We start from the raw sequence: 14,512 nt of genomic DNA, 5'->3' as shown, positions 1-14,512 counted from the left end.
GGAGAAAGCATCCCATTGATTTTAGGAATTCGAGTGTGAAGGTGACTCTTTTCCAAAACTACTTCCTGTTTAACTTGACACTAAATAACTGAGATCAACTGAGGCTGTTTGACCTTTGCATTGACCGGAAAACAAAATAAAAGACGGGAGAGGAGGAGGAGGAGGAGGGCAAGACGAAAGGAAAGAAGCCATCAAATATTAAGTAGTAGCCTCAGCAGAACAAGGAGGTAATAATTGTTTAAGTGCTACTTTTCAGAGCTTTTCTCTCCTCCCCTTTATTTATTTATTAAACGTACATGTCGTTTCTGACAGGGTGCGTTAAAAAAACATGTGTGTGAGTGTGTGTGATTTTGGCAAATGTAAAGCATTTTGTACATTTAAAGGCCCATTATGTAAAAAATCTAAAGCAACTGGCTGTAAAATCCTCCTAATATGTCACAGAGACTCTGGAATAATGTTCATATAACAAACTGAACTCACCAACAACAACAGTACAGACAAAATATTTGCATTAAAAAAAATATTTTACAGACTGCAAATCATGTTTTGGCATGTGGCGCCACCTATCGCCGTCTACCAATCATTACAGTCAGTAGAGTCTCAGCTGCCGAGCAACCACGGATTGCCAGTTACGTCTGAAAACAAAACCTAAAAGACCTTGGTATTTTGAATTTGAATGTCGTAAACCGTTTTGGGCCACATTCTTACATATGGCACCTTTAATAAAAGAAAATAGTTGCCATCCACATGCACTTGCACAAAAGTGTGAGAACTTACATGTGCAGCTTTTAATGCACATTGTGGGGCAGCTAACCTTTTAGAGCGACCGGACATCGCTTGATCAGGATCATGATTCCGACCACATAACAGTCATAACAGTCAAGTGTGACTCAGCATGGACTCAGCTCACTTTAACAAGCAGCATGACTGTACCTACAGTCTCTCTGAATGCTATCTCACCATTGTATTCAGTAGTTTAAATGGTCCAAAGCTTTGTCTCTATCATAATTACAAACATTCTCAGTATACTGAGAGATAACATTGACTATTCTGACCATGTGTTTTAAAGGCTCAAAGAAAAGCAGATTTTCTGTTAATTATATGAATATTAAAGCACAATTAACCCAATAATCTTATTGTAGTTATTTTCCAACTTTTGATTTTTTTTCTAATGAGATGGTTTAGCTAAAAGAGCAGCAATAAAATAACAACAAAGGCAATTAATGAATGTGCTCCTCGTGAAAACAAAATTTCACTTTCACATTTCCCAGTATGTAACATGTAGGAGGGTTTAATGACAGGAAGTAAATGTTTACATAAGTAATTGCTTTTCCATAACATTTTATTTGTACATTACAGTGTATTTCGTGTTTTGAAGTAAAGTTTACCACATACCCAAATAGATCGACATTTTTGGGAAAGGAAGGAGTGAAGAGTTCTATGTTACAATTTAGTGTCGCACCATTAGACGTCAGTCATTATTGCACACTGGACCTTTAGCCTTTTCTTATAGAGGTAACTTAACATTATGGTCACTCATCAACCAAACCTGATACACTCTTGAAAATGCAGAGGTCATGAGCGGTATCTTTAGACTTAAACATGTACTGTTGGTGGTGTAATCGTTAATATTTAAAGGTGCATTATGTAATAAATCTAAAGCAACTGGCCATAAAATCCTCCAAATATGTCACAGAGACACAGGAATAATATTCATATCACAAACTGAACTCACCAACAACAACAGTACAGCCAAAATATTTGTATTTATTTTTGTAAATATTTTGCAGACTGCAAATCATGTTTATGTTCTGAAATCATGTTTTGGCATGCGGCGCCACCTACTGCCAATCTACCAATTATTGCAGTCAGTAGAATCTCAGCTCCCCAGCAACCACGGGTTGCCAATTACGTCAGAAAACGAAGCCTAAAAGACCTCGGTATTTTATTTGAATGTAGTAACCGTTTTTGGCCACATTCTTACATATGGCACCTTTAATATTGACTCTTTTTTTTTTCAATTTCTGTAGTTTTATGGCACCATTTTATCCCAAAGGTATGGCCTGACTGATATTTATTGCTCAGCTGCTTGCTGTCAAATATAAGTCTTAAAATAAATTAAGCCTGTAGATTTGGCAGCTGACGATTATCTAAAGTAAAAACTTAATATTGATCTCATCAGTTGTTGCACATGACCCAGTTGTCAATAATTCCTTCGAACAAAGAAGAGGTTTCCCATTAAAGGCATATTTACTTCATGACATCAACTGTGCAGTCTTTTGTTGTATTGGTACTTTAGCGGTTACTGTCATTTCTCTTCCTCTTCCCATCTGCCAGCCAGCTCGTTTGAAACCTGATCTCCTGTTTGTTGTATTCTGTTTGGTGCAACCCATAAGCCGCCATCATTGCTAAAATGTTGCCTGTATAAATCAATAGCTGACATCCTGCCAGACAGGCAGCCTGAGAGCTTAGGAGAAAACGAGCTTGAGAGTGGCAGGCAGAGGAGAAGACGGGGACGGAGCAAGCTCTGGGAAAGATTGATATTCTTAAGCTCTTTAATAACAACCGCCACATAAGAAAGGCCACAGTGGCAAGAAATTGTAATAGCACACTCAAGATTATTGGCAGAAAGAAAACGCTGTGATATGAGGCCACAAGAGGACAGTGAAAGTTTAGAGTAAACGAACACCAGCCAGCGTTTATTTCCACAGCATCGTATTCTATTTATCTAAGGCAATATTTGCACATATTTGGTAAAGCATCAATGTCATTTGGCAAAAGCAACTGTTCTGAGCTTCCACAGTCACGTTTGCTTAGTACTGTTGTGTTAATATTGGACAAGACCAAACAGCATCTGAGCAAGGTTTGTTTTAAACTGGACTTGCACTGTTTGAAGACGGTTGCTTTGGTCTTTGTCCAAATAACACTCACTGATGCACTCTGTTTAGAAAGTGGCAATCATATTAATGTTATCAGAGGTGCAGATTTACCAGCAAGATAAAAAAAGAATGCATTATCTCTTCAACTATAGGATGAATATTGCTGCCATTCATTCAATCATTACATAACCAAAATGAGATTTTCTCCTTTATAAAAACAAGAAAGTTGGATGAACAGATGTAGCTGCAGTGGGAAAATTATAGTATTACATTACATTCACAACTCAATGTAAGAATAACCATTTCCCGTTAAGAAGGGAACTTCTCTGAGTGCAGAGGTGGACGTGCAATAAACTGAAAATCAAAAAAATGTAAGGTTGTTTACACTCTTGAGCTACACGTACGACAAACGTGTCTCCACATAGTGCCGACTGCATTGTGCAGCGACGACCCAACCACTCACTCTAGACAAGCGCACAACCCAATATGCAGATGCATGTGCATACAATCACAGATACTGTTTTGCATTGCAAAAGGCTTTTCAGACATTTGTCGTGTGCCTCTGCACGCACATCTCTGTCGACACAGACCAACACATACACAAAGAAGTGGATTAAAAAAAACAAAATGAGTATACAACTATTCTCTGTCTTAAATTTCAGTGGGTTTTCTGTCTCTTTTTTTCCGTTTTGTTTTATGAACCAGTGGCAGCAGGAGGTTCCTGTCCATAATGTGTTGTGACAACCTCTGCAAACAGTAATTAAACTATATTAGATAACACAGGCTCGATATAGACTTCCTGCCTTCTCTTGCAAGTGTGTCACCGACAACTGTCATTTTGTTTAATAAACCCAGAGAAGCCACCTGTAGTGACTGCTCTTTCAATATTCTAATATTGACAATAAAATCACTGCCATTATTGTGGATGTAGCTTTGTCAAAACAATATTATCTTCTCAATAGTTACTTAAAAGTTAGACACAATGTCATCATTTCCTTTACCTTAAAAAAAAAAAAAAAAAAAACTGTCAACAAACCTGGTTAAGTGGAAATACAGCCAGCCTAAATGCTATTAAGTGTTCTACTTGGAACAATAGCATCTAATTAACTCTGTACACAATGTACCGCAGTTGTCACTGCTTTTAAAGTGGTGTTCCTGAACATAATGCATGACTGCGTATTGTTGTCATTGCCCTATTGTCATTCATTGCCATATTTATTTTGAAGTCATGAAACCAGGGCAGAGGACAAGAAAAACCAGCTCCAGCTCAGTGACTCCTCATAACGACAGCCAAATAATCTCTAGCGACACCGGCACAGACACTCGTGATGCAAATGCAGACACCTTTTCTATGTAAAAGTTGTTTATCTACGTGCTGTTTACAAAGCTGTATAAAAGTAAACAGACACTGGAAAAATATTGGTACACATCAATATATCAGTGTAGCTGAGGGCGACTCAAAAGATTTATAGCCTGTGGGTGTGTGTGGGTGTGTGTGTGTGTGTGTGTGTGTGTGTGTCCTTCACATTCTACTATGTGTAACGCAGTCACTGCTAACAGGTGACATCTTAAGCTACATATAAGGACAGCATGTGAGGGGAAGAAGTGGTGGAAAGATTCTGTGTGTGTGTGTGTGTGTGTGTGTGTGTGTGTGTGTGTGTGTGTGTGTGTGTGTGTGTGTGTGTGACTAACAGACACAGACACACAGAAAGTCAATGTCACACTGGAGCACACAAGCACAGGCAAACAGAAGCGTTTTAGAGGAGGAGGAGGAGGAAACTCACCATCATGTTCCATGATTTGACCCAGGTAATTTTATCAGCAGTGTGTGAGTTGATCCTTGCCTCTTCCCGACACACCACCTCTGTGCCTCCCTCCCTCCTTCCCCCCACTGACTCCCCCTCCTCTCAACTGTCTTCCTCCTTCTCCTATTCTCTCTCTCTCTCTCTCTCTCTCCTCCCTCACTATCTACTTCCCTCCTTCGTCACTGCCCTCCCTCCCTCCACTGTCTGCTACTCCTTTGCCCCTCCTCCATCCATCCCTCCTGACTCTCCCCTCACACCAATAAAGACCATTAAAAGTTAATGTTTGTTTCCATCTCTATTCCTTCTCTCTCCCTCTCTCTCTCTCTCAATCTGTTTCTTCCTATAGCTACAGACTCTGGCTCCATGTCTCATTTTATTTTCACTCTCCAATGCTGTGTTGTGGTCCCATGGTGACGTAGGAAATGAGAAGAGAGGAGAGGAGAGGAACGGATGAGAGAGGAAAGGATGCAGACAGGAAATCATTGTTTAAGAACGAACGCTATAGAGAAGGAAATCAGCAGGAAGTTTGCTTCCTGTTTGGTGTGTTTACTTCCCTTGCTGTGCCGTATTTATCTCCAAATATCAATAACATGTTTACAAATAGTGATAATTTTTTAAGAGCCAGAAGGAGGGCACGTTGACATCTGGAAATTGTGATTATGTCAAAGGGACAGACAAGGTCATCGGAACCATTTGCAGGTTGTTATTTTTTAAATCAGAAATTAAAATGAATGTTGAATATTCAGTCTGTAAAATATCACAAAAATGCCTGACTGAGGTGATTTGTTTTTGTTGTTGTTGATTTGTAATAGAACAAAAAACAATATACATTTACCATAAAAATAATAAACTAAAGAAAGTGCTTATCAGACCATTGAAGTCTAATCAAATATTACAAGGTATCTTTTCTGGTAAGGCTAGGGAAAAAAATAAGCCTAACAGTTCACACAACAAGTAAGCACTAGGCAACAGTGGAGAAAAAATAAATGTCTGATAACCAGACTCAAAGATCTGCCTCAGCTGGTCCTGGGGTGAGATGCCACAAGACAGACGGAGTGCACAAATCAACATCAGGTATAAAACAACACAACGTATGTGACATAAACTGGACAGAAATAAGGAAAGCTGCATAAGATGCCAGAACCAGACAATATTTGACATTTTTCACAAACTGATTACATCCATCCATTATTTACTGCTTTAGGGTCACTGGGGGGTTGGGTTGCCAATCTCAGCTGACATAGGACAAAAGGCGGGGTACACCCTACACCAAGGCTATTCAACTTAAGGCCCGGGTTCCAGAACCGGCCCTTCAAGCAATTTGGACTGGCCCGCAGCCCATTAACCCATAAATAATGAATGTATTATTAAAAAGCCAATAAGACTATAGCTTCGCCTATTTCTGGCACTTTGCGACAATTTGCAACACTTTGCGTCCCTTTTTGGCAAATACTAGTACAGCTGTAATTGTAGGCAGCTTTTGCATGTACCAGCTAATTTTGCACTATGAGCCAACTGTAGCAGTTGTACCTGAATATTATTGGTACTGTTACTTATATTTCTGCAAAAATAGCCTATTGTGGCCATTGTGGCCATTGTGGCCATAATGTTGTTTATATTGTTACATCTAATTTTGTAAGAGCTAATTGTGACATTGTTGGTACTGTAACTATAACCTTTTTGCACTATACGCAAATTGTATTGTACCTGAATGTTGGTGGTTTTGTTACTTACCTTTTTTGCACAAAACTAGTGCTAAATAATTATAACATTTTTTATCTATTTGTATCCCTTTACTGTACATGCAACAAAAAATAGTGTGAGCTGGCCCTCTGGGAATTTTAGTTGAATAGCCCTGCCCTACACAGTTCATCACAGGGCCACATAGAGACAATCAACCATTCACTCTCACATTCAAACCTACGGTCAATTTAGAGTGGCCAGTTTATCTCATCCCCAGATTGCATGTTTTTGGACTGTGGGAAGAAGCTGCAGAACCCGGTGAAAACCCACACACACGGGGGGGGGGGGGACATGCAAATTCCATGCAGAGAGGCCCTTGTGCCAAACTGGGCTCGAACCCGGGTCTTCATGCTGCAAAGGCAAGAGCGCGAATCACTACACCAAACGTGCAGCCCAACTGACTACATATTCTTGACAACGCACATTGGTTGGCTTTTTGAAATCTGAGATCTTTGAATATAAAGTGATGAACGGGGAACACACCTGACGACCATGGCGCCACAGTGACTGCAGCGCGATAAAAGCAATGTACGTCATAAAAATAACATCAGTGATAATCGCAAAGCTTGATAAATCAATACACATAAACTCTCAGATACAGGCGCACAGAAGTAGAAATAGAGACGACTCGAATATACAGCTGTGGAATACAAGAGGGGCTAAGAGGCACTTAGAAGAGCCACTCCACACAGTAAATATGTCATCGGTGTAAGACAAAGGTTTAATGCTGGAGCAACAGAACTCACTCACTCATGTTCTACCACTTTATCCTCTACATGAGGGTCGCTGGTGCCAATCCCAGCTGACATAGGGCAAAAGGCAAGGTACACCCTGGACAGGTCACGGGTCCTTCACAGGGCCACATATAGAGACAGACAACAAAACCCTCTCACACTCACACCTACAGTCTATTTAGAGTGTCCTAATCCCCAAATCTGTGTGCGTTCGGCCTTTGGGAGGAAACCAGAGAAAACCCACAAACAGGCAACAGAACTCTAATTGTGATAATTGATATCACACACACAAACAGAGAGAGAAATGTGAAATTTAGAGGTAAGGGTAAGTAGTGGTTGTGGTTATGGTTAACATAATACTGTATTACACACATACAGCATGAGAGAAGGGAAAGAAGCGATGCAGTCTTCTGTTGTCTGTTTCTACTGTGCTTTGGTAAGTTATGTGTTGTATGTCTGTCTTTTTACATAGCATTACTTGTCATCACTGCGTCCAAGAAACTGAATTGGAGCTGCACGGTGAAGTAAACAGCAGCAGCCTTGACCGGCACATACAGGTGCGTCGTCAGGCTGCTGTTCAGGGAGCACTTGATTGCAGTTGGCGGAGGACATATTTTTTTGTGAATGTGTTTGTGTATTGTGATGATGCATGTTCAAAGTTTATAATATGTGTTGTGGGGACAAAAGGCTTTGCATAAAGTACACATCAGGCTGTCCGCCACAGTGCTGCTGTATGAAGCTGTGCCCTCCTAGAAACAGTGAGAGAGTCATGTTGATCTCAGGCTTAAACACCATTGTGTGAACTCATATGGCAATGTAATAGACATTTGTTTATATTCAAATATTACACACTACAGCTTTAAGTCCTTAAAGTTGACCAATGTCAACACGTGTATGTGCCTGTGGTAGATTGTTTTTCATAATTGATTCATCTGTCGATAACAATTGTTTGCTCAGTGTTTACCAAACCTGGAAATGATGAGGTCTTGTTTTGTCTACTAACCAAAATCATTTAGTTTGAATTATTTCTTACATGGAGCAAGAAAATAGTCACATTTAAGAAGCTGAAAAATCAGAACGCTTGCTTTCAAACTCTGAATAATTTAAATAAATTGTTAAAATGATTATAAAAGAGCTATTCCAGATAACAAAATGACAACTAAATGGATTGATCATTGTACTCTGAAGCTTTTTGCTTAATGGAGGATTCTGAAAACATTTCATGGACCCACAGAGTACAAACGAACGCCCAAAGTCAGTAAACGTCTATATGGTTATATGGACATAAATATTGTCCATATAGCCATGAAATGATAAATAAAGTGACCCATACATTATATATTTTCTCTGTTGTAGCTTTTCTTTTCTGTTTCCTTTTCTCCCTCACTTCTTTTCACTTGTATTTCCCTGACTGTCCAATGTGTCAAACTATTCTATATATATTCTATTATATCTTATAGCTTTATCTTATAAAGCTATAAGATATAGCTTTTTATCTTATTTATTGTATTGGTGACTTACATCTCTAACACCTGTTCTTTTTTTAGTACCTTGCTGTGCAGTGTAATGTCCACATCCTGTGCATTTGCTATTAAGGTGTTTCCAACACATGCTAATAATAGAGTTAAAGGCTTAGTAAGTAACCACACAGAGTTACTGACCACAGAGAGCTGGTGAATGTGAGACTTTGACTTTTGATGCGGCCCAATGACACAACTGCCAACAAGCAAAAACAAAACTACTGGCTCATCAACTCCAACAACACACACCCACCCCACACACATGTGTTTTTATACCTTAGTGAGGACCAGAAGTGGAAAGAGTACTTAAAACCTGTCTGTCCTCATCATTCACCTGTTCTCATCCTTCACCTGTCTGTCCTCATCATTCACCTGTCTGTCCTCATCATTCACCTGCCTGTCCTCATCATTCACCTGTCTGTCCTCATCATTCACCTGCCTGTCATCATCATTCACCTGTCTGTCCTCATCATTCACCTGTCTGTCCTCATCATTCACCTGTCTGTCCTCATCATTCACCTGACTGTCCTCATCATTCACCTGTCCTCATCATTCACCTGCCTGTCCTCATAATTCACCTGTCCTCATCATTCACCTGTCTGTCCTCATCATTCACCTGTTCTCATCATTCACCTGCCTGTCCTCATCAATAACCTGTCCTCATCATTCACCTGTCTGTCCTCATAATTCACCTTTCTGTCCTCATCATTCACCTGTTGGTCCTCATCATTCACCTGTCCTCATCATTCACCTGTCTGTCCTCATCATTGACCTGTCTGTCCTCATCATTCACCTGTCCTCATCATTCACCTGTCTGTCCTCATCATTCACCTGCCTGTCCTCATCATTCACCTGCCTGTCCTCATCATTCACCTGTCTGTCCTCATCATTCACCTGCCTGTCCTCATCATTCACCTGTCCTCATCATTCACCTGCCTGTCCTCATCATTCACCTGTCTGTCCTCATCATTCACCTGCCTGTCCTCATCAATAACCTGTCCTCATCATTCACCTGTCTGTCCTCATCATTCACCTGTCGGTCCTCATCAGTCACCTGTCCTCATCATTCACCTGTCCTCATCATTCACCTGCCTGTCCTCATCATTCACCTGTCTGTCCTCATCATTCACCTGCCTGTCCTCATCATTCACCTGTCTGTCCTCATCATTCACCTGCCTGTCCTTATCAATAACCTGTCCTCATCATTCACCTGTCTGTCCTCATCATTCACCTGTCGGTCCTCATCAGTCACCTGTCCTCATCATTCACCTGTCCTCATCATTCACCTGCCTGTCCTCATCATTCACCTGTCTGTCCTCATCATTCACCTGCCTGTCCTCATCATTCACCTGTCTGTCCTCATCATTCACCTGCCTGTCATCATCATTCACCTGTCTGTCCTCATCATTCACCTGCCTGTCCTCATCATTCACCTGTCTGTCCTCATCATTCACCTGTCTGTCCTCATCATTCACCTGTCCTCGTTCACGAAATGTACACAAAGTACACAAAAAATCTACTCAATTAACGCGAAAGTATGCAATTTATTACTTTCCACCTCTGGTGAGGACATATCATAGACATAATGCATTCCCAAGCCCCTTCCTTACCCTGACATTAACCATCACAACTAACTACCTAACCCTAACATAAACCTAAGTCTAACCCTAACATTACAACCAAGTCTTAAAGCTGAAAAGAAGATACTGTGGTTAAGGTTTTGTTCAAACACGATTTGTTTACGGTTGAGGAAAAGCCATTGTCATGGTTACAGTAATGATCAGTGTTAAGTAACAACTGCAGACACAGGTCGGTAAGAGACCCTAGTAAAGTTAAAGTCCAATGTTTTGTTGACCCATCCATCCATCTAAGCTATACCCGACCACCTGCCACTGCAGCCAATAATATCACTTGATGTCTTCCATTATCCCTGATGGACCAGACTTACAAATACAATGATTCAAATGCAAATTTTGTTTTGTTTTTTTAAACACAATGGTTAATCTTCGTCATATAAAATAGGAACGGCACAGAAATTTCATAATGAATCTAAAATAAGGATGGTTTAGCCACACTAGTGATACAAATATCTTCCTCAGAGGATGATACGAATGTTGGAGACAGGATGCACTGGCTTTCTCTGTTGTCCTGCCATGGGGGTCATGACTGCAATTTGTAAAAACTAATTTGAGTCTGAATCAGCAGTTGAAGGTAAATACAGTGTGTGAGCAGTTGTAACTACAACATAGATATATAAGCTCCTTAAAAAAAGAAGCTTAAAACATATAACATATTGGGTATATCAGTGGATGTTAAAGCAGCGGTGCCGGAGGACAGACTGTGTGTGGGCAGTGAAGGGGGGCGGGCTGTTCTCTGCATTACAGCACATTTAACAAGCAGTTGTTACAGACTAAAAGAGTGTGTAATGAATGTTATTTCAAGGAGAGTACCCACTAGCAGCAGAGCACATCAGCAAGCTGACACTCTTCCTTTCTTCAGCCTTTCCCTCTGCCTCCTCGTCCTGCCTAATCATCTTGTCTTTTTGCCACAGCTTCGATATTTGTTGTTTTTTAATAAAACATTAAATTCTAAAGTGTCTATTTTTATTTTATTGTTTTACGTCTATGGCCTGCCCTCCCTCGCTCTTTTGTCCCTGTATCCCTTCTCTCCATTTAACAACCCTCTGGTTTCTTGTTTTCTCTGCCTGTGTATACTTAGTGAGATACAGCACCCATCTGGAAGACCACGTGCTATACTGTATGTACCATCCCACTGTAAACCTTAATCTAAACACCTAGGCCCTAAATACACATGCAACATATTTAATGCCTATTTTTGAATACCTAGAAAATAATACTCAGCAACTAACAATTGTTTTCATAATGGCTTAATCTGTGGATTCATATTGCAGCCCAAATAAACACATTTAATCTCTCCTCCTTAGGACGTTGTGAATTCCACTATGTTTCCGTCAATAGTGGAATATCAATCTGATGACACATTTTCCTTTGATCGCAACAGGTTTGAGAGTAAACGCCCGCCTTTTATCATCCTGCCTTACCACGTGACCTGGAAGAGGAATACAACTTCCGGAATTGCTTTTAAACTTTACCGCACGTAATAATTGCCTTTCAATAACTGCATGAGGTATGTAAACGGTACAATATGAACAGAGTTCGAGTCTCACAAGGATCAAGTGGACAAGTGGAGTAAATAAGTGGTGATGTGTTACTGTAGCACATCAAACTGACTTGCATTTCTTAAAGTCGTTAGTTTGTAAAATGTTAAAAGGAAATCCCTCCCTAATGTAGTTAATTGCTGTAAGATTCCAAATAAGAATCATTTTCAGTATGTATGTACAATTTCCTTATCAGCACAGACAAATGGAGATATTTAAGTTAGCTCTTATCTACATTTCACCCCAGAGTCTGATGATTTTGAGGAGACACCCTGCGAGATATGAGAAAAAGACAAAAACCACCAATGTCATTATACTACACACAATGTTGTTGCAATGTTGTAAAAAGGTAGTTTAGCGCCCTCTGTTGTGTATTTTATAAACTGCTCTGTTCATACAAAATCACAAGTCACAGCATATATTGAAGGGACCTTTTCTGAATTTAGTTAAAGTATAAAAATAGAGCTCAAACCCCAAACTGGCAAGAGACATAAACAACTTCCATGGTCATATCCTGTAATTACGACATAACCACATAAGCAGATCATTTCCTGTTTCCCATTTGAGACAAGAAAAGCTACTTCATATTGTGTATTAATGCAATTAGACAACAGAAAACTACATTGTCATTGTGGAATTTTTTTTTAAAAAGCAGTGTATTGTTAAATGTCTGTTGTTTAGGTCAGGGCAGATGTAGGCGTGCAGCAGTGTGCGTGGGGAGCACCAACTGCAGGGTGAAAAACACTGAAGACAAAACCGGTGGGAAGTGGTTATAACCACTGACACATAAGAATGTCAGGTCGCTCTCAACAGCAGAGGCTTCAGGCAGCAGAACTATGACACTGACATTCATGTGAAGCACTGGGCACAAAAAGCTGATTAACACTGCAGTTGAGGTCTCTCTCTGTGTCTGTGGAAAGAGGTCATCTCCTCCCATTAGGCCGCAAAAGGAAATACAGAACAATAACTTTGTATAAAATAAAAAGGATGATTTGCCTATGATACAAATGAAGAATACATGTTTAATGGATAATGGATTTGATTGGTGTCTTTATGTGCCCAGCACTCTGCTATTACCAGTCTTGTATAAAGTACCTAAAAGGGATACTTGAGTAAAAGTACAAGTATCTTACCAGAAAATGACTTTGGTAAAGTTGAAGTCACTTTTTATGATATTACTTAAATAAGTTTAAAGTCTTAAAGTATATGATTTACTGTACTTACGCATACAAGGTAGTTTTTCTGATATAACATGTACTTAAGTTTTAGAAGTAAATATAAAAGTATTAAAAAACGTGAGGAGCCATGGTCACTCAGTGGTAGGGCAAGTTATCTTTCAACTGGAAGGTTGTGGGTTAAATTTCTGGCTCAATTGCTGTCTGTGAATGGGTGAAAACTATACTGCAAAGCAGCTCAAGACTAGAAAAGCTCTATATAAATACAGACAAATACAGACCATAACCCACTCTTCTTCTTCTTCTGATTGTATTTGGTGGAAAGGGGCAACAACAATAGTTAGAGGAAATGTAGTGGAGTAAAGTACAGATACATGAATGTTGTACTTAAGTACAATAACAAAGTATTTGTACTTGACACTGGATATCACAGCCTGCTGCATGATCAGTGAGCACTAAGATGTGTCATGTTGTGTACCATAAAATTGATTTTTTTGTTTGTTTTTTATTTAATTAAATTTAATTTAATATGACCTGATAAAGACAAACAAAAATGATAAAGGTTAATTATTTTTGGTATCAAGACACACAACATACATGGAAGGAAAGGTAAATGCAGACGAACAGGAAGCCACTTCTGCTTTATTAGTCATTTCGAGATTCTGTCTCACCAGGAGCAACTGGTATAACTTGCAACACCAACAATACATGTAGCCTTCCTGCGTGATTAAACACAGAGGCTGCAACTGCAATGACACCTGCAGTTGTTACAGGTGCTGGATAGACTTTAGCAGGAATCTAAATGTATAAAACTGCACAATAAATAATAAATTAATAAACCCAATCTTCCAATGCTTTGCAAAGCTGCAATTATTTGGTAATTGTGTGAGGTGTTTCCTACCTGAGCGGGCTCCCCGGAGCCTGAGCAACACTCTGGAGCGAAATCCGGAGGTGTCACTATGAGAGCGGAGCCTGGGGAGAGGCCACAGCTGAGGAAAGTGCCTGATCTCCGGCGGGTAGGTGTCCCCCTCCTCTCCCATGATCCCCTGCTCCGTCAGCCCACCGGGAGGTGAGTCTCACATTCACAGGAGACTTCACATGAATTTCATCTTCATCAGCAGCTTGAACTCCGATTCTCCTCCACCCAAACTCTCCCTCTGTAGAGAGAGAAAGTGTGTGTATGTGTGTGTGTTCCTGTAGTTGTTCACGCCCATCGCCTCGGAGAGACATGTAGGTTACCTGTGTGAAAACTTGTTTTCAAATATGATGGGGATTATGAAACATGCTAATTATCTGACTAACTGTCAAACCTGTTCCTTTGATTCTTTTGGTCTCGTAAAGGCTATTATGATACATTATTGTTATATACTAAAACAAACACAGTTTGGAAAATAAGACGTGGAAGTGAAGTGAAAGTAAATAGATCAACAATGAAAACCAAGAGAAATAGGAAAAATATATGTGCAATTCTATCATAA

At 39.9% G+C, this 14,512-nt stretch overlaps 1 protein-coding gene across 1 annotated transcript in view; it reads right to left on the bottom strand.

Moving 5' to 3' along the window:
• Nucleotides 1–14,074, bottom strand: part of phactr2 (phosphatase and actin regulator 2) — a gene marked incomplete at its 5' end in the record, with an annotated part of 38,492 nt that extends 24,418 nt beyond the window's left edge. Inside the window, one exon of the mRNA XM_083897538.1 lies at nucleotides 13,936–14,074. Within this exon, the coding sequence (XP_083753664.1) occupies nucleotides 13,936–14,074 (139 nt within the window). The remainder of the gene's footprint in view (nucleotides 1–13,935) is intronic.
• Nucleotides 14,075–14,512: the final 438 nt, after the last annotated feature.

Source organism: Microchirus variegatus (assembly GCF_963457635.1).
Source record: "Microchirus variegatus genome assembly, chromosome: 11".
Classification (NCBI taxonomy): Eukaryota; Metazoa; Chordata; class Actinopteri; order Pleuronectiformes; family Soleidae; genus Microchirus; species Microchirus variegatus.
This window is presented reverse-complemented; position numbering and strand designations above follow the sequence as displayed.